General features: G+C 32.4%; 1 protein-coding gene across 4 annotated transcripts in view; it reads right to left on the reverse strand.

The window, feature by feature from the left end:
• The window catches only part of LOC132696186 (cordon-bleu protein-like 1), a 108,077-nt gene that overhangs the window by 10,424 nt on the left and 75,964 nt on the right, over positions 1-21,689 (reverse strand). For all 4 annotated transcript variants that reach the window (XM_060660875.1, XM_060660878.1, XM_060660876.1 and 1 more), the window contains 6 exons: positions 12,182-12,310; positions 11,943-12,124; positions 11,690-11,887; positions 8,505-8,713; positions 6,199-6,436; positions 4,934-5,200 (listed from right to left, as the gene is read on the reverse strand). In XM_060660875.1, coding sequence (XP_060516858.1) covers positions 4,934-5,200; positions 6,199-6,436; positions 8,505-8,713; positions 11,690-11,887; positions 11,943-12,124; positions 12,182-12,310 — 1,223 coding nt within the window. The remainder of the gene's footprint in view (positions 1-4,933; positions 5,201-6,198; positions 6,437-8,504; positions 8,714-11,689; positions 11,888-11,942; positions 12,125-12,181; positions 12,311-21,689) is intronic.

A 21,689-nucleotide genomic window follows, 5' to 3' on the forward strand; every position in this document is an offset into this window, starting at 1 on the left:
AATTGCATTCGTCATATGTTTACGAACGAAACATTTTCGTATCCATATACGAATTTTTTACATGTTGTACAGGGTCATTCACGAGGTGGAACTTCTAGAAATCTGGTATGTTCACTACAATAAGGCCGATAATATATTGTTTCTATTCCCGTCTGTAAAATACTTAATTACCCACCGGTGTAGCGTGCGGAATGCGTCACTTTACCACGTCAGTTTCATTTCTCATGAATCCGAGCCACTTCGGACATTTCCGGGATTTTACCGCACGGATTTGGGAGAAATCGGATGTTTTCGGAGATATTTCCCACGCTTTGAATTTTGACGTTTATCAATTCTGATGGCGGCCATGTCAGTGAATGTATTCGTGTTGTTTTGCGAGAATGTACCCAAATACTAACGGTCGTAGAAAAAGTATAGTATGCAACACGTTCGGTAAACTCTCCGCTCGTGTCAAATAAACTCGTGAGTCAAATTCCGTTTACCGCACTTGTTGCATAATATATTATTAGGAATTTTGCCGCAAGATCCAGATCCACCGGAAATCAATGGCGACTTTGAAATTTCAATAATACATTTTTTTAACCTGTACCTGACCTGATAAAACTTATGCATTTTATAATTTTATCAATTATACCTTGCAACCAAAACTAACCAATACTACAATTAGTATATATAGCAAAGAAACAAGACTTTGTTTTCCGAATTATTTTTCAATATTTGAGTCCATAACCAATATATCGTAAGAACTTCTTTTGAACTTTCCCTGTTATAAATGGTGTACTATAAAACCTTGAATCTTGAAAACCTTGAAAATATTTTTGTTACTCGATTCTCTCCATTTAATATTATAAAGTCGTTAACCGCAAAGATTGACTGAGATATTTTAATATCATATATAAAATAATTAATATTATTACCTTTTACAAACTGTTATTCCAGAATCGGAACAAAATTAATTTTTGAGTTATAGCGACAGCCGAAGTAGAATTTTGCAATTTCCATTTGCAGTTGCCCCACCCCACCAGCGACGCCATTGGTATTGGTATTGGTATTAAAGGGGGGCGCCCTCGCGGGCGTCCAAGCACTTAGGCCACCAGCGACGCCATTGAAGAGTATTTATTAAATAAGTATTTCAGTTTTCGACCAAATTTATATTTTTTGCTATATTACATCAATATTTTGTTATATTAAATGTGAACAACAACGTAGAACAAAATATAATGTACAGACTTGAAGAACCTTGAGGAATCTTCTAGAAAACCTCTGTCAGTTATTCCCATCGATTCACAAAACCTTCGGAAACCTTTCACTTACCTACACCCAAATTCATAGAAAAAATCCCTATAAATATGGAATTCCGCAAAGAATTATAGAGCTTCTGGGAAAAATCTTCTATTTCTTAAGTTCTTTCGTAGAGTGTTTTCTTTTTTATCTCTTTTAATGACCAAAGTCAAATTTAGGAGTAAAATTGTAGGAAAAAATTTGTGAAAGTAGATAAAATTATTTGAGTTCAAAAGTTTATAAAATAAATTTGGTATATGTACACTGTTCTCACACTCATTTTCTTGATTGCACTAATAAGAAAAACGTCGAAAACTCGACGAGGGAATCTGATAATGAATTCCAAAGCACACGCGAGTTTCTGCGTTGACAATAAATAATAACTTATAAATAGCCGATACCTACTCGAAAACCTATGGGGATCGATAACAACACCAGCGTTTTCTCTCATAATGCACAACTGCATCATAAAATTAATAATAAAAACATATGCGTGTTATTTTTATGGATTTTCGTTGCCTTATTTGTCGTCGCTCCCCACATGTCTCGTCGATTCGGATAATACGCAGAAAAGTGAATTTGTACTCATTTTTGTTTGTTAACAACATCCCACATACTACATGACGCATGCAAAAACAAATAGAACTAACGCCTCAAAATTTGCTCGTTGACCTCACCCGACTATCTCAGGTTCAAACTTCAAAAAAGATTAATTTCGTTACATTTGAAATGAAATAAATAAAGTCCTTCCTTCAATGATATAGGCAATAAAAATACGTGACTGTTCTAGTCCTAGTGTTGTCATGTCAGTTCAGTGTAACTGTTAAAAGTTAATTTTCTGGTGTCTATGAAGTATCAAAAATATTTTTACCAATCATGACGCAATAACAAAGAGGTCTAGCAAATTAAGTTTGCCGGAAAGGCGACTTAGAAGTTTTTAATAAGTAACTCTTTTAAGAGTTTTTGGCAGAAAACTTTGGACGTACTAGTAAGAACGTACAGTTATAAGGATGTAAGCGCCATATCAGTATCCGTAGTTAATTTAATAAAATCGGCTTTTACGAAGTCCAATAACTTTAATAAAATTATAATTTATTGAATCATATTTACAAAAAAGAAAGAAATGCTTTTACCCGAGTGTTTTGAAGTAGACCTAATACGCAACGCTATTATAGTATAAATTATAAATAGACTGGAAATATTGTCTATTATCTATGCATAAAGTAAATTACTTAGTTATTAACTATTGAGCAAGGTGGTATTAATTTTTTATTTAATTTTATGTTACGTATTTTTGATGTGTTTGAAGAAGATTATAAACACTTAAATATTTAAAACAAAAAGTGACAAAAATTTAACTCTAACTGTTTAATTGCCTAGTTTAAATTGGAAAACTTGTTTGCATGTACTGCGTCATTACGAAAGTTGTCTCATTAATTTGATGCATTAGATATTTTAAAAGTATCCGAATTGCTCCGAAAAAAGCGTGTCCAAACGTTCCAAAATGACAAACCAAAAATCGCTGACACATTTTGGTCTTGCAGAAAGCAATATCCGTTCGTACCCGAGCTTTCAATATCAGAAATTGATGAGAGTATATGTTGCCATTCCCTTTCCGAAAGCATCATTGACAAAAGTATAAGAATTTAAGGCATCGTTATTATCACGTGGTCCATTAAAAAATTAAATAAATTTACATTTAACGATTATAATGATTGTTAGTTCTTTTCAATTCTTTTTTATATTCAAGGCCCACCTTGTTAACGTAACATCTCACATCCTTTCAAAGGAAGTCGAAAAAGTAACACTGGACAAAAGTTTGCTATATATTGCTATCTGAAAAATACAATCTTTTGTTACTGTAATCTATCTACCTATCAGCTTAAGGCCACATGAACGTTTTATCCAATTATAGTATTCTTAAAAATATGTAGTTCTATTTAAAAAATATGTAAAATCTACCCATAGTTCAAATGGGCCATTAAATTGATAATTTGATAAATCATTCGCCCATGCAAATATCCCAACTTAAATGTAAAGAACATCAAAGGTAAGGCTTGTGAACTTAACACATTTGTTATTTTTAATGAATTTTACATTATAAATATATTTAAGTTGAAATCTAATATAACGTAATAGAAATAACAGAAATATATTTTTTTATTACTTAAGCAACAAGAACAGCTGCGTATAATTGTTTTTATTTATAAGAGTATTATTCATTTATTGTACAAGTAGGTAGAATCTTATAGCTTATTGCTTATACATAAGTTTATTCATTTTTTAATTGTAATAGCACACGACATCCATTGGATATATCAAATCGATCCATGCATTAACCACGTAGTCCAGAAAACTCTCTAGACGTTTAATGGACCATCACTTTTAAACAAATTCTAGATATCCTTTAGCGGATCTTTTGAATATCGTTCGTTACTGTTGAATATAATATCAAATGATATAAAAATTTATTTGTGATGTTTCAGTATTAATACCAAAAGCTAATTTCAAGGATTCTAAGAAAATGTTTTCCTTGGATTATTTGTAATGCTAGTTCAAAACTATGTCTCAATCTCAATGTGTAACGTCATAGTGAATAATTTTAATCGATGGCTCTATATTTTATTCGTTATTATTTTTAATGCGATGTCATATATACTTTGGTTCAATCTTAACCTCCTAACCCAACAATTCACGTAATGCAATTTTATGCGAGCCATATTATGTAGTAAGTCATGTTAACTATTACTAGTATGTGTGTGAATATACGTTTTATAAGTAAGCCTTACTTTAGACACATTGAATAGAATACAGCCTGTATATTTGGAGAAGCAAAAATCTGCCCATGTTTTTGAAAAAGGTGATGTTACTAATATTAAGAACTACAAAGCTATATCACTATTTTCTTGTTCTGCTAAAATATTTCAATCCATAATGCATAAATATACATATACTTTTGTGCAGCACAAAATATAAATAAGCATGATTTTTTAAATAAAAAATCTGCTTCTACAAACCTTGGTGAAATTACTCAATATATTACTAAAGGATTGGACAAGAAAAGTCAAGTTGATGTTATTTACACAGATCACATAATGACCTTCTGTAAAATTTATTCAACAAATTTGGTTGTCATAATAGCCTGGTTATTTTTTAAAAATCATATTTGTATATGAGACCACAGCGAGTTGGTGTATTATCATGCAATGTCGGGTGTTCCGTAGGGTTCCAAACTTGGTCCATCACTTTTTTTTTTGTTTATTACTGATTTGCTTGATTGACTTTATGATTCCAAAATACTTTTATATGCTTTATACTTTATACTATAATTAGAAAATATATTGACTATCTAAAACTTTAACAGGACTTACAGAAAATATGTGACTGGACTATAACAAATAAATTACATTTTAACACTGGTTAATGTTTTGTGCTTAGCTTTACGAGAAAGAAGAAACAATTTTTCAGGGCACGTATTATTGATATAATAGGTAGAGCAATACCCATACTAATAATTATATTAATATTATATTATATATTCATACGTTAAAAGGGAAATAAAATATATATCTATCTATCTTTACGGTGATTTGTAACATCATGTTAAACTACCAGATTATTGAAAAAGTTAAAAAATTTCTAGTAGAATTACCTGCTATCAAGCTGGTCGTAGATCTCGAGTGGGCGGCCATGCTGGTCAAATTTGATCCGCCCTGTAGCGGCTGTACGAGGGCGGATTTCGGTCGTCCTCGAGGCAACGACGTGTTAGCGCAATGTTCACTCAATATGGACGCCTCGTGGTACCCCGAACTGTCGCTGCTATTTCGAGAATGGCATATAGTGAGACCATTCTCGCTAATCGCTTTCTTGCCCTCCGATTGTGTCGCAGTCTCTGTCGATAAATCATCATTGGAAAGAACTGAAAATAAACCAACTCAATTATGTACAAGGATATAACAACTATAAAACTTAATAAGTATTAGGTATTCATTTCTAGTAAAAGTATCGTTAATTTTATAATAGTTTCTAGTATAACGGCGACTGTAAAAGTTACGACTGTTAGATTAGAAAAAAAATTACAATGTTAAAGCTTGTTAAAAATTCCTGTTAGCCGTTCCCAAATTTCTGTTAGGTAGATTTATAAAAATCTTCGAAATTTACTCTGTTAAATATTTAGAAATCGCCTGAATTTAGGGAAAAAATTATATTGTTTTTTAAGTTCTACATCAAGATATATTTTCTATTTTCATTCTGCGATGTATCCCTGTCCTAAGACGTTCCACATCTTCATTTCCGCGCCTAGAAGAGTTCTGTACAATTTTTAACTTGCCTTAAATTAACAACTTTTTTATAATTTATATGTCATTATATCCTTTACTGACTTTAAAAATACGATTCCTATGAATTAGTTGGGACCTATACTTTATTACTTTCGACAATTTTAACAACATATAATGAGAATAATTTTGCTTCGAAAATTGTTTTTCGATAAATTTGACTTGAGATTGACAATAGTTTGAAAAATATGGAGTCTATATGTATAGCTATTTTAAAAGCAATATCAAAATTCAATATTTATTAATATCCAAAATGATAAAAACCCTAACCTAAGTAATTATCCATTGAAAACACAACTAGAGTAAATGAAATATGTAATCATGTAATCATTCCAGTTTAAGGTTCAATAACGGTAATAGCCATAGCCTATAACCAATTAATTTAAAAATAAAGTAAATTACTGGAAATGCTAAATTTCGAGAATTTTTTTTAAAATAACCGTTTCCATCTATATTTCAAGCCCCTGCATTGGATTCAATCAAAATAAAAACTAATATACAGATTATATCATCACAAAAAAGTGACAAAAATGTCTAAAATGGCCTACTCGGCGCGCTTTAAAACAAAGGGAATGTTCACCTGACGGTGTCTTTTCTGCATCGACTTCCTTAACTCCTTCAGATTGAATCTGGGGTGGTTTAGGCGCCGGTCGCCTTTTTCTTTGGGGCGGTTTCGGACGTTCAGGCGGCGGGTCCTTTTTCGGAGGGGTTATGATAGGCGGCGGCTGCACACCAGGTGGTGTGACAGATCGGGAGTCGTCGCTTTGCGTTGGGGATATCGATCTGTTATCGCTCGATACAGATCCCGAACCCATACTCTGAAAGTGACAGCAAAAATCAGATTAAAAGCAAAATCTCTTTCTTAGAGCTGTACTCTAATTATAAATGAAGATAATATGACTGATAAGAATATATCCGAAAATTCGCCTTTAGACCACAAGCACTTTTGTTCATTTATTTCATACTTTCAGAAACAATGAAGTATGAAATTACTCCGTGAGATTCCCGGGATCAAACCCATTAGAAAACAAACCTAGTACATGGTACAGTAGTAAACTCCTGGCATCTCACAGCATTCCATGCATACACGGCAAAGAACACATTGGAGAGACCGGACGAAAAATATCAACTAGGCTCAAAGAACATGAACTCATCAGCAGTTGCCGATCACAGTCACGAAAAAGGACATATAATTTTATTCGATAAAACTAAAATTATTGCATGTAATCAATTCTTCTACCAACGCAAAATCCGAAAGTCTATAGAAATCTATAAACAACCTAATAATCTTAACCAGTTTGGGAATCAGTCATCCGAGACGATGTTTATGCCCCTCATTTAGCTATGCCCCTCTCAAACAATATATAAGCTGGTACAGAGTAAAATGTGAGTTAGTTTCAGTCAAGCTCTGAAGAAGCCCACAGGATGATTAGCGAAACATCAGCAATTTCTACTCAGCAAAAACCAACGCAGGAGGAATTCAGAACTTTTGTGAAAAGTACCCATAAACACCAGACAAGAATCTGATAGCCATCTGATAGTGACATTTTGGAGACCTGGGGCCCCAGAAGCAGAACACCAGCAGTTACTCTGTACCTATGAAAGTGTTCAAATAAACTTCCGAGGGCAACTGTAATACGCAACTTCTGGATTCCGTCGGTTGTTGTTGAGTCGAACTTGCTGATGTTTAGCCAATCATCCTGTTGGCTTCTTCAGAGCTTTACTGAAACTGGCTAACCAAAAATTCCGATTCAACAAGAACCAACGAAGGAGGAATCTAAAAGTTTTGTAAATAGAATCGATGGAATTATTTTTTCCGGCATAATATTGTATACAGGTATTCCAGCAAGCTCTTGCATACCACCAGTTTTCGAATCGCTGTTTTGAAAAATATCATTTTTGTCCAATAAACTACAAATATTGCCATAACAAACAGTTTGCGGCATAATAAGTGACGCCTCCTTTAGGTAAGAGATCGTACAAAATAAAAAAATGTCGTCGGTGCTATAGCTTTCACGACCCATAGGTTTTTTGTAGTCGATTTCATCTAGATGTCATAAAGCGCTTCCAAAACTTTTTTAAAAAAGAACTATTTCTGCGGCACCTTTTAAAGAGCCGTTATCATTTAAAGAAGGCTTTTCGGACATAACATGTCTATTTACCAAACAACTAACCACTGCTGATATTATTCATACCTTAGCCAAACCTTTTTTCGAAACACTGGGTTCGCTAAATTGGGCAAAAGAATTTTTTATTAAATATTTTTATCGAATATTTCCAGAATACCCAATTTGAAGTTAATTTCTTTGTGTTTTATAGGTTTCAACGACTTATAGAAGCAAAAACTGCAATATACAGAACCTGATGTGTTTTCATTCTGTAATATAATTGTTTTTTGTTTGTTTGTAATCTAAAAATGACCCTTCACACTAGGAATTGGAAATGGGTCAGATATAAGTAGAAGAATCTCGTTCTTTATGTTACACACACAGTTTTCACTGTCAATAGGCACGCGCAATTTCAAGACAACGATTTCTTTTCTGATAAAAAAATTATCCCTTACAAGAATAATTGAACGGGCTATACATGAATGATTGCTTAGAATGTCTTTTGTTGTGTTTCTCGACCATTTGCCTCTAATTAGATAGTAATTAAAAAAAGGCTCATTTTATTTTCCGCTTTTAGCAAAATAACATCGACGTTTACTTGCCCGATAAATATACGAACTAATTTACTTTGCGAGAAAATGTAAACATCTATTTTTCGCGTAATTGCGCTACGTGCTATCTAGGTTATCGCGTTTTACTTACGATCGGTCCATTTTAACAAAAGAGTAATGAAAATAATTATTATAGAACTTGAAACAAACTGCTTTTGTGTCCTTACCGATTTGCCTCGTTTAAAAATGAGGTTGAAAACGCCGCCACCGGTTTTGTTGTGCATGTGCTTCCTTTCCTCTTCCTTCCTAAGGCTCATAATGTCGGCAGCAGAAAAAGCCTGGTTTAAGTTTGTCGTGCCTTTATGGACAACGTAGATTTCGGTTATTTGGTAGTCGCTTAACGTCAATTTCGGATCCAGGACCTCGTCTAGGTTACCTAAAAAAAATCACATTATATAACACTACGTGAAAATATACCAAGCGTGTTTTCTCCAAAAATCGTACATTTCATACCTTATAACGCATAGCTCTAGCGCAATCTGGATATATCAAGCTGCCTTGACTTAACATTACCACCAAATTGTTTAAAGACTTTGTAAATCAGTTCAAATTCCTTTTGTTTGTGCTGTCAGATAAGAATTTCAAGATAAAATGATACGATAAAGCACAGACGCGGTTTACTATGTTTACAGGCTTAATTAAAAGGCGAGTTTTAAATATACGCAACGCCTGATGACAACGATTTTTTTTTTACATTACTTTGATTTCCTGTTAGCTTCCATTCGAGAAAAGCCTAACCCTAGGAGTAGTAATCGTATCTATTCGCCACTTTCTTGTCTGTATATTTATAATCAATTATTAGAAATACACAAAAACATAGAGAGCTTCAGTCAGAACTCCTCTTAGCATGACTATTTAACTACTCCTTCGTGCTTCGAGATTCAAATATACCAAAAGTCAAAAAAAATCACTAAACTTAAACTTGTACAATAAACTAGCAGCTAACGCGAAAGTGCTAAGTAATAGAAAATTTAAGAGGCACTGATTTTACGCGGTCAGGGAAATACTGGGTACTCCCGCTGTGATTGAAGTTAAAGAAGCGTCTGTCAGCGGTGTGACTGCGCAATGACTTTCTATAATTTTGTTAATGTTGCGTCCTTTCGTTTATTTATATAAACGTCTTGTTCTTTGTTATATACACCGTCCTGTTCTTCTGTATTATACGTTGTCTTATATAATTTATACATTCTTTATATGATTTATTCATTGTCTTGTTTTTTATATACATTTTTTTTACATATTGCATTTATGACTTGACATAATTGTATGAACAAAACGTGGTCAATAAATTCAATTCTATTCTATTCTATATATTTAACATTAATAAGTAGTAGTCTATTTCAGAAACGTGCAGAGTTATAAGGAATTATTAGGTATGCACTTTCATTGTTTGGAATTCATTTCATTGCAAAACTCTTTCATTTTATCACTTTGGTTTAAGTCAATTTATGGATTTTTCCTATTGTTATCCATTCATCAAAAATTAAAAATAGTGTATCCAACGCACCCGATAGGATGCACGTAAAAAGGATAACAAGGAAAGAATTTCATTTTAACAAAAGAAATATTTAGTATTTTGTACATAAGATTAGATACCCTTATTTTTTATTAAACACTATACAAAAATTAAATTATAAAAAATCGTAACATTCTGCGTCACCTGAGGAACTGTCATCCCATCTTGAAGTTATAATTAACAAGTCGACCATCGGATACAATAAATAAGTAAGATCTTATATGTCCTCATCATATTTAATGACCCGGGAAACTGTTCCTCGCCACTTCTCTGGTGTCGCTTCCTGAATACAACAAATTCTTTCACGTGTGGCCATACAAGGGCCATTGGATTTAGTTAGCAATGTTCGATGACTGAGCACTGTTTGGCAACGTGTGTCTGGCTTAATTAAGATCCGTTCGTTTGAATTATAGTACACCAAATACAATTATAAACCCTGTTTTGTGTAAATCTGCCATATATAAATTTTCCTTCTATCGAATCAACTTTGAAGTCCATATTGCTAGTGGTTAACCAGTTGAATTGAATATATATATGTTGAATATGTATATCGTCATAACTGCTATTGAACCGGTCGTAAGTTATTTATCAATTGCTCAAAATAGTCCTCAAAAATTTGCGCCTGGCGAAAAGCATTTTCAATACTCTACAGTCTGAAATAGCATATAAATAATAAGAATACTCTGCTTTAGGAAAAGCAATATTATACAACAATATCAAATTCCGACAATTTCATAACATAACAAACATGAACTAGAAAATATAGATTTAACGTTACCATCCTTAAAACCTTAAACCAAATAATGACATATAAAAAAAATACTTTTAAAATAAAAAAGGTAATGACTAAAGAGTAAATCGCAAAGCTATATGCAAGTAAAGTCCTTGTTTCAAAGTTTAAGTAAACATTTGGTATCGCTTTCATCCACTTCAGTACTATCTTACTTCTGTTAATTTGTTAAAAAATGAGTTTCAACAATAACGTCGGTCAGATCAACCGACACTTAGAGTTATTGTTAAGTAGCTAAGCTTATATTAGAAGATCTTAAACGAAACTTTTTATGTTTGGTTTAAAACCCGATTTTTTTTTATTGCGTAGATATTTGAACAGGCGAACTACCCCGTACAATTACTGATAACTAAAACGAATTAGGTCATATTTTGGTAGCAAAAACCAAGTCACCCTTAGAATTCTTGGTATTCTCCATTACTGTCGTTGTTATATTATTATTGTATGCGGATGTTTTTCTTTTAGGTAACATTATTATTAAAGCACCTTCATATGAAATAGTTAACAAACGGGCAATTAGCAAATAACATTTCTGTAAATTATACTCTCGGTTGCATAAAATGAAAATGTAAGATTTAGGAAGCGCAAAAGTACTAAGTACGTATTGCTTAAAAGTAGTTAGTGACTAGGTTTCATTAATCTAGCAGATTTTGCAGGTTTTCATATTAAAAAAAAGTAATTTTTTAAGGTTTCACCAAAACTGACAATGGTGAAATATTTTTTTTTCTGACAATTTTTCCTGCCAATAACCCCTCAAAATTTATAATCAAGTATATCTTACGAAAAAAACTAAATAAAAATAAAAGTAAATAAAACTTGTTCTGTTCGTTTCCGCTACTCTTACCAGCACCATGCGATTGTTAATTAATACGAGTAACTCGTTGAAAATGTTGTTTAATAGGGGGTGGCAAAATTATTTATGGTTTTACCAACATCCAAAAAAATATTCAATTATTGCATACATCTTCGCAGTTAAAACTGACCTACATCTACAGTCCGTCAATTTTAGTACAACATTATTCACTCCATAAAACAACGGGTATTACCTGGATGCTTAAATTCGTACTTCATCGGATCCAGATTCTTTTCTTCGCATACCTTCTTCATAATATCCTCCAAGAGAACATTCCTACTGACTCGGGTAACGTACAGTTGATTCCTAGGTAAGTGCACCTTCAATCTAAACGTACTCTCGAAAGGCTGATGACCTGGTGCAACATACTTGGGAGCAGGCAAAGATCTACCTGCAAAATTTAGCCAGACCCGACATAGAGAAATTACAAATGTAATCCTACGCACCTTTCGGTAGAACTCGAACGTGTTGCGTATCTAATGCCCCTATGGGCGTGTTCGGCTTAAAGGGGAGAATTTTGTCGCTGTGTTGGGCGGACGGAGCCATACCGAGAGCCTGGAGTGTGTAGTTGGACAGTTGGAGCTGATTGTTGGTGGTAATTTGGACCAACAGGTCCATCATCGGAGTGCTACCAAGACGAAAATATTAATATGGGATGTTCTCACTTGATTCTGATTCAACTAACCTCCTTTCCACTGACATCTTGATAGATCTGCCGCTGGGTAGGTGGACGGTGAGGTCCATAGCACCAGCTAACATGTCAGGAGGAGTATCTTCCGTTATGTGCAGCATTGTAACTCCTCCGCCTCTGGATCTGGAATGAAAAATCATTATTTTCAACACGCAGGGTTTGAAGTACTTATCGTTAGCAACACAAGAACTAGGCTAAAAACTAAGATATTAGGAAGTAATATTCCAATCGAGGCCATAAATCACCAATTACTTTCAATATAACCTGCACGGCAGATAAAGCGGAATACTCAGACAGTTGCGTAATTTTGGCTGACTATTACGATATTTATTTTCGAGATCTTCAGTCATCGTGTTCATCGTTGTGCAGGGTGTGAAAGCAGGCTTCGAAAAATTCATATCTTTGGGCGAATGCATGATATTACTATATTTTCGAGGCATTTTGATGTTTTGCGTATTTATGGCATTTCAAAATAATTTCAATCAAAATATTTTGTGAAATCAAATTCAAGTTTCTAAACCATATCGATGTTTGTTTTGTTCATTTTTATTTTATAACTGAATAAATTTTAGTTAGTTTGATGGCTTATTCAGTAAAGAAAAAAATCTTTTTGACATTTTAATTGGAGTTATATTTTACAGGACGTTCAAGCGTTTACAATTTTTATAATTTGAAATGAATTAAAATGGAATCACTTTTTAAATATGATCACCAATAGTTTTTGGTTCATTGGACACAAGCAAAGATCATATGGTACATAATACTCTTGTCTATGGCACATATTTTTTTGAAAAGGAAGAAACATTCGTCCGTGGGTCCCCATTATTTTATTGTGTGTAAACTTGGCCATCATTAACAGTCACGTGACTCCAAATAACCCTGGACGTGCGCAGATTTTACATCCATGTTACGGTTGTATAATAGCAATTAACACAAAAAATATTTAACAATATAATTACAGGCCTAATAAACCGCGATTACGCAAACATTCGAAGTAAACACGAACTGCCATTATATTCGCCAGCTAGCTAACGATTTTTAAGCAGTTTTGCAAATGGAACGTCAAGTTTGTTAAATTTCTAAGGGAAAAACTCGTTCCTGATAAAAACAGGAAACTCCCTTCTTTTTCAAACGCGCGTATAAAAAATTATGAAAAATATTGCTTGCTTAAGGAAATACTGAAAGCCAATTAAAGACATTACCTACTTTTCCGTCGACCTTAACCCAACTTTCGCAAATCCAATTAGAACAATTAGAGCTTAAATTCATATAAGAATGATGTTAATCTTCCAACAGATGACTCGAACCAATCATTCTTAATAATTTATGATTTTGCACTTTATGATAAATTCGTTCTGATACTAACTCGTAAAACACCTGTTGTTTATTACTCTTAATGGTTTTAATCTTATACAAAGGAATCGTAAAAGTAAAATGAACACTTAAAATGAAAATGAAAATTCGGAAATAGCTTCAGTTTATCAGTTGGCTCAAGCGGATTAATTTAAACAAGTTGGTATAGACTTATCTTCAGATATATTTGATTACATGAAATAGATTTATTAATGCTTAACTTGACCATTTGTGAGAGACATTTTGATAGGTTTAAAAAAGTGGTATTTTTTATAAATAGATTCTTAAGTGGTTATACTGGCAGACTGTGGTACTTCAAAGTAGTATGCTCTCTGATGATCACGAAAAACATTATGGTGCAATATTGCCTAATAAAGATGATCACGCACCGAATCGGAGACAAGGAAAACCCGGAGAAATCCAGCTGTAGGAAGGATATTTGGTAGATGCATTCCAAGAACTAAACAATTAGAGCATCTAAGAAATAAATTAATTGAATTAATTCAAGTTATGAAGACTAGTTCCATGTTTGAGATGAGTCCGAGATAATTACTATTATATTTACTTTGTCATACATAATAGAAGATCTACCAATACTAATAATACAAGTCTACAGCGATATTGATGTTTGAAAGCTGTTTGCTTATTTGTATTTTTTTGGGGGACCTTTTTCACCAACGCCGTTGGTACAGAAACGATCACCGTCGAAAAAAAATATTTTTTTTGTCTGTTTGTCCGTTCTCCGTCCACGTCTTTTGGTATTCTAAGGGTGTACAAAAAACATCATTTTCCAGAAAATGTTTGCGAGACCAAAAAAATTCTTGAACCAGAAGCAGAAGATACGGCTCTATAAACTTCCATTCGTGACAGTTTTTCAAGAATATACATTGTGCGCCGCAAATTCAAAAAAACTGAAACTATTATTGAAAATTGGCAATAATTTCAAATCCGTGTTTTAGATGTCAGTTTCTTTTACATGACGATAGACAGCTTAAACTTTTGTATTTACGGTTTTTAAGTATTGTACAGGGTGTTCGCGATATTCCGTTCAATATTAAGAAACATAATAAGTACTCCAAATTTGCAGCTACCGTCCTCAGACTCGGGAGAGAAGTAGAAGTTTGGACCCGCATTTAGACTCTTTAAATTGGGAATAGTAAAATAACGCGAAGTATTTTTTTTTATTTTTGAATTTTTTTGTGGTAGTTTTGGCATCCAGAAAATCATCTTTTCCTCCAAAGCCATTCATCCGATCGGAAAAATTTTACATCCGTAATACGTGGGAGAACCGACGCTGTAACTTTTGTTTGACGCATTTTTTTGATTATATACACGTTTTAGTTATGGACAAAAATCGAAAAGACCCTAAAAATTGTTCTTTGAGGAAGTAAATTCGTACAAAAAATAGCTAATCCGTTCAAATAGTGTTACAGGGCGTATCAAGGGCTACAGTTGTTGTATTTACTGTTTTCGTCTATCACATACGCTATTCGAGATATTTGAAAAAATCCAAATGAAAATCACCATTTCTCGCCCTCAATCTGGACGCGATGGCGTCATTTACAATTACCACGAACTGCATGGCAAGTAGTTTTTTGAAAACCATTTACTCCATTGGAAAAATTCGGATACCAGGAAACTAAGGAGATTCAGAGCTATGGGCAAAAAATTCGAATAGATCCTAGAAATTTCCGCTTTTGTGATAATTTGATATGAACGCTATCGTAAACTGTGTTGAGAGAGAGTTTGAGGTTTCGTCTATAATACAGGGGACGCAAGATATTTGAACAAATATAATTTTAAATTGCAATTACCAGTACAAATTTTAATATTTACCGAAGTATGACGTAAATTTGAAGTTCGACGAGAAGTAAAGGACACTTTATACAGGGTGTATTCACAATCAAATTACATCGATTTTGCGAAAAACATTCCGTCCCTACAAGGATCCGCGAAGCGCTTTCTTTTTAAAATAAAAAGCTGATTCGCGCTATTTGCGACGAACTTGCCCCACTCACCGACGATTTTTCGAAAGCAATCTTGTTATATCTGTGGTAGTTATGACGTAGCAAAGAAAAGGCAAACTATAACTTCTTTTGTGAAAAATGTATACCATTTTTATTTTGGTGTAAAAAATGGCGACCAAGACAAATCCTGGGCTCTCCATACTGTTTGTTCCGTTTGCGTTGAAGTATTAAGAAACCGGTCAGAAGGTAGGAAGAAATGTTTAAACTTTGGTGTTCTTATGGTATGGCGACAGTCTAGTAATCACAGTGATGATTGTTACTTTTGCCCGTGAGATGTTTAAGGATAAACAGAAAAAAATAAGAAAAAAACTTGTGTATCCCAATCTTCCTCATGGCCCAGATGTACCGATACCTCCCTCCTCAAAAGAACTAGATGCCAGGGCCGCAGGATTTTGAAAACACAATGACCAATGTCGAGAAAAATGCCTGGGTTTCATTGATAATTGATAAGTTTCTTGAGAACTCTAAAGACAAAAACTACGAAAGTATTGTTCAAAATATGTTACAACACTTTCATCGTCTATATTGTAATATGAGTTTGAAAATGCATTGGCAGTTTTCACGCTTAAACTATTTTCCCGAAAATGTTGGAACAGTTAGCGAAGAACGGAGAGAGAGGCTTCACCAGGACATTAAGGAAATGGAATGAAAAAAAAATCGTGATACAAATAAATGCATAGAATTTTTAAAATCAGCATATCAAAAATTAAATAAAATCAGTACTCAAAATAAAAACATCTGTCAAAAAGTTTAATTTTGTAGACTTTTGTAATTTATTCAAACCTAAAACGACACTTAAGTCACGCATTTGTTTATGCATAAGCAGATCGAGGGTTCAATTAAACTTTAATTATTAAGTGTGTGAAGAACTTTATAAAGGCGTTGCATGCTATACTTTTTGTAAGACTGCAATTTAAAAAAAAAACACATTTATCAAATTAAAAAATATATATTTAACGTGATGAATGCAGCACACATGCAGAATCATCAGGACTGCCGCTAAAATATCAAACGACAACCTGTGACTAAAGTACCGGAATAGAACGAAAAGCTTCCGACTAAATAGTCGAATTGTCGGGAAAACAAGAACAAATCGGCAACGTCGCACTGGAATTTCTGCTCTGGACAATAAATTAACGTTCCGGGCAATAAACTGAAATAATCCCCTTCGGGCTACTTTTAATAACGCAAGGAGAACGAGAAAAGCGAGATAGTTTAGCTAAAATAAAAAGAGCAAAATGATACATTGCCTATAAACAATAAAAAGAAAAATGATAAACTGATTGTAATAAGCACCGGCGCACTTGAGGTTGATTTTTAAAAACTTCTCTCGGGAATTTCGACGCGTTTTGCTACAGATCTGTATCTCCTCCGAGTATAATTTAGTAGTTTGAAAGTCAATTTATTGCCGTCAAATGCCCCGCGGACGAAATGAAATTATAAGTAAGCCGCGAGTAGCAAATTCAAGGGAGAAAAGCCGACACTGGAATTAAGCGTTTTAATTTTATTAAAATTTTGGGTTTGTAACGAGTTTTCGTCGAGCGGAGACTTTTTTTCCAAAATTCGGGATTTAATGACTTCAACCTCCTGGCGCAATTTACCGGCGATATCGACAAATTGAGCGCACCCCTAAATAGCATTTAACGAACTAATCAATTTCAATCCATAATAGAAAAATAAAAAAAAGTTTTAATAAACCTTGAAAATTTCGTTGGGTATTTATATTATCAAATTGGAAGGTCGAACGGATTAAATCGTTGAAATATTCTACAGGAAAACTGTAAAGTGCTTAGTAAAGTGCCCCAGTAGTGTTTTCAAGTCTTACAGTGTTGAGGCATTTCCTTTCCATTTCACCCCTTTAGTTTCCTTTATAAGCTAAATACTAACAATAATACGTTTGCCATTTGTAAATTTAGCTGTTTAATTTTTTTATATATATAAATCAATTGTATAAATCAAGGCCTAAACAGTAGTTAGATCTCCTAGATGGTTGCCCTTAATCATACATACTTTAGGCTTTTCCGATACTTAAATCACAGGTTTGGGAAATATTTTTTAAGGTGGTGTTGTTGAATATATATATATATATATATATATATATATATATATATATATATATATATATATATATATATATATATATATGATGACACTATATTCCGGGATATCATCCGTTCGCTCGTTGAACTCCGACTGGAATCCTGCATCCGACTGGAATCCTGCAGACGTTTCGCCAAAATCTCACTTGGCATCTTCAATGCTCGCGCTCCGAAAACACTTCGAACACTCGAAGCGCGAGCATTGAAGATGCCAAGTGAGATTTTGGCGAAACGTCTGCAGGATTCCAGTCGGATGCAGGATTTGCAGGATTCCAGTCGGATGCAGGATTCCAGTCGGAGTTCAACGAGCGAACGGATGATATCCCGGAATATAGTGTCATCATATTTTTCCATCCGTGAATCAATACGTGAGAATATATATATATATATATATATATATATATATATATATATATATATATATATATATATATATATATATATATATATATATATATATATATATATATATATATATTCTTCAATTTCTTTTGGGTATTCGGTCTCTCGAAAACAATTAATGTGATTCTTCCAAATATTTATTAACGTTTCTATCATAATTTCGATCTTTTTCAAAATATTCTTATTTTGTATAAGTAACATATATAACAATTAATGACATTTGACGTTGTGTTAATATATTAAAAATAAATAATTTGTCAGCGAATATTTTATACGAATTGGAATGGCATGCAAAACAGGTACGGATGTTTTTTTATTATTTTTTATTATATTGGATAATTTAATTTTGTTAGTTTAAAATTGAATGATATATTTAAATTTTAAATCTAATCATTCCCTAACCCAAAAAAAATCCGTCATAATAGGTCTCACAGACAGAGCAATAATGTTATCCGATCCAGAATATAGACCAGACGCAAATGAACAAGCAAAACACACACTTGTAGAAAATAACTATCCCATAAACTTAATTAATAATATTTTTAATAAACGTACCAACAAATTTTATAATAATGTAAACAAACATCAACATCAAAATCCTCAAAGAAAATATATATCGCTACCATATATACCTGGATTATCAGAAAAACTCCAAACCATTTTCAAGGAACACAAAATTCAAATAGGACACGAAAGTTATAATTTACAAAAAAACATATCTCTTCACTAAACTCAAAGCAAAAATTCCAGTTAAAAAAAGAAGGAATATAGTATATAAAATTAGATGCTCTAATTGCGACAGTGTATATATAGGACAAACAAGCCAATATTTAAAAAATAGAATCAACGGACATAAGTATGAAAAAAAGCAAAACAGCTCTTCATACTCTTTGCGAAAACACCAAACACACATTTAATTTTCAAAAAGTTAAAGCCCTACTAACAGAACCTAACACCAAAAAAAGAGAACTTTATCAAAGTATAGAAATCCAAAAAAACAAAAATTCAATTAATTACAAAACCGATTCTAAAATCCTTAACAAAATATATCATTCAATTTTAAACTAACAAAATTAAATTATCCAATATAATAAAAAACATCCGTACCTGTTTTGCATGCCATTCCAAAATATTCGCTGACAAATTATTTTTATTTTTAATATATTAACACAACGTCAAATGTCATTAATTATTATATATGTCATCTATACAAAATAAGAATATTTTGAAAAAGATCGAAGTTATGATCGAAACGTTAATAAATATTTAGAAGAATCACATTAATTGTTTTCGAGAGACCCAAGAGAAATTGAAGAAAATATACACGCGACGGTCCAAGAAACTACATCCAATAAAAATTCACAAATATATATATATATATATATATATATATATATATATATATATATATATATATATATATATATATATCATATAATATATTATATAATAGCTATGGTACTATTTAAAAGAAATTCTAAAAGGGGTACTTCAATACATCATCAAATTAATTGAAGCTCTCATTCCAGATTGTTATTAAATAATTAATGTTTAAATGTTTTTGAGTGTTTCTCGCAATATTGGTATCAATAAATGCATGCTATTGTGTACTAACATACGCATTTTGGCTGCAAAACAACTATATCATATTATGTCATTACTAAAATATGATTGCATATATTTCCACTGAAATAATAGTCATTTCTTTGATTTGGTCTTATCTACACGATGTCTCAGATCGTTAAAGTTATGAATTTAATTTTAAGTAGAAAAATTCACATACAGATACGTCATAGATCTCCTAACTAAAATGTGATAACTCACATTGGTTTCCTTGTAGCTGAAAAGTCAAGATTTAAGACGCAGGTTGGGTGCTATCGGATATACATATAATCAATGTTAAGCATATTTTTCAGTAAAATTTGTAATCTCTTGATTACGTCAATATTTCCTCCATTGTCTTTTTAATCGTAAATTAAAATTCCAACCGTATCGTCGATTATTTTTATTGATTAGCTTCCCCGTCACGTTGGCAAAAATCATTTCTATTTTTACTACTTAACGCATTATCTTTCTAAGTGACGACGCGAGACTATGGGCATGCTAAAACGTGTAACGTTCATAAATATTGAAAATATCTTTGAATTTTATTTCTAGAAAAAGACTTCACATGTTAATTTGTTTAGAATGTTAAGTATAGCGTTCTACACCTTAAGTAGCGAAACTGCTTATCAAGTCTCCCAAATCGTCGATCACCTGACGCTCCCGCAAGCTAATATTCTTACGAATAAATTGATATTTTCCTTTTTTGATGAAATCTGTCCACAGCAATGATGCGTTTATTATTCATCAAAATGAGAACTGGGCCTTTCTTTAGCGTTTGACCAAACTCTCCAAAACTACGTCATATGTTTTGGTTGGTTATAACAAAAAGACAACAAAAATGTTCATGGGGAGGATTATTTAGAAGTGACTTTAGAATAGAATTACTTCTATGAAGCCATTGGGTTCGAACTTAATTCCCTCAAGGAGTATTTCATGAGTAATTTTTTATTCTACAATTTTTCATATTTATATTTTGAACCATTAAGCAACTCATAACACATATTTTCTTTGTCACACGTTCAATTGTATTGCCATAACATTATACTTAAGGAAGTGATTATTAATTACTTTATTAATTATCTTACCTTATTACATTAATATATTAATATTAGTTGCTAAGTGCACCTAAGAGGGCGGAGCAAAATCTAACGATTTACAAAAAAAAAAGTAACGTAGACTAACAATAATAAGAGAAAAAAAAGTAAAATACATTAACCATTCATCTGAAGAAGGAGATATCAATAGAATATGATGATATGATATTGCATCCAACTGAGAGGATCCCGACTTGAAAACTTAAGAGCTGTTTTTTATATAATATAATATAATAATAACAATATATCTGTCCATTTTAAAGAATTGTTGTGAGCAGTGTTGCTTTTATTTAAAATACGTTCTTAATTATAAATGTTCAGTTGAGTTGAGTTGACGTCAAGTAGAGAAACTTTTCTTTTTCTGATAAAAATTTAGTAAAAAACACCTAAAAGTCATAGGGAGTAGTCAAAAACTCTAGCTATGAAACTGAAAGAGAATATGCTATAATACGGCACAAGTGTATCTGTCTCCTAATTGATACGACCTTAGGGATAGCTCCAAGAAAGCTCGAACGAAGACCCTTGGATCTTTGAAAAAGAAAGTTCACTGTGTCCACTCTATTGTTGAATTTAAAGACAAAATAAAATGATAGTACAGATCTTTTCATAGTTAATTTTTTTGTTGCTTAATTCTTCATATTCTGGATGATTTTGTTGTTTGATAGCCTTTCGTTTCATATTCGAGGCCACTTATATTTATATTAATGTTTCCCTTTAAATTACATGTGAACTTTTGAGTTGCTACAACTACTTTTTTTAAAATTGGTGGATCAAAATCACGTCATGAACTACTTGTGAATTTTTGACTTGCTGCAATTACATTTTTGTAAAATTTTGTGGATAAAAATCATATCATATTAATATCATTAATTAGGATGTCATAATCATAGTTTTCGTTATGGAGGTATTGGTAATTGTGGAC

Source organism: Cylas formicarius, unplaced genomic scaffold, assembly GCF_029955315.1.
Source record: "Cylas formicarius isolate icCylForm1 unplaced genomic scaffold, icCylForm1.1 PGA_scaffold_1__22_contigs__length_36826433, whole genome shotgun sequence".
Taxonomy (NCBI): domain Eukaryota; kingdom Metazoa; phylum Arthropoda; class Insecta; order Coleoptera; family Brentidae; genus Cylas; species Cylas formicarius.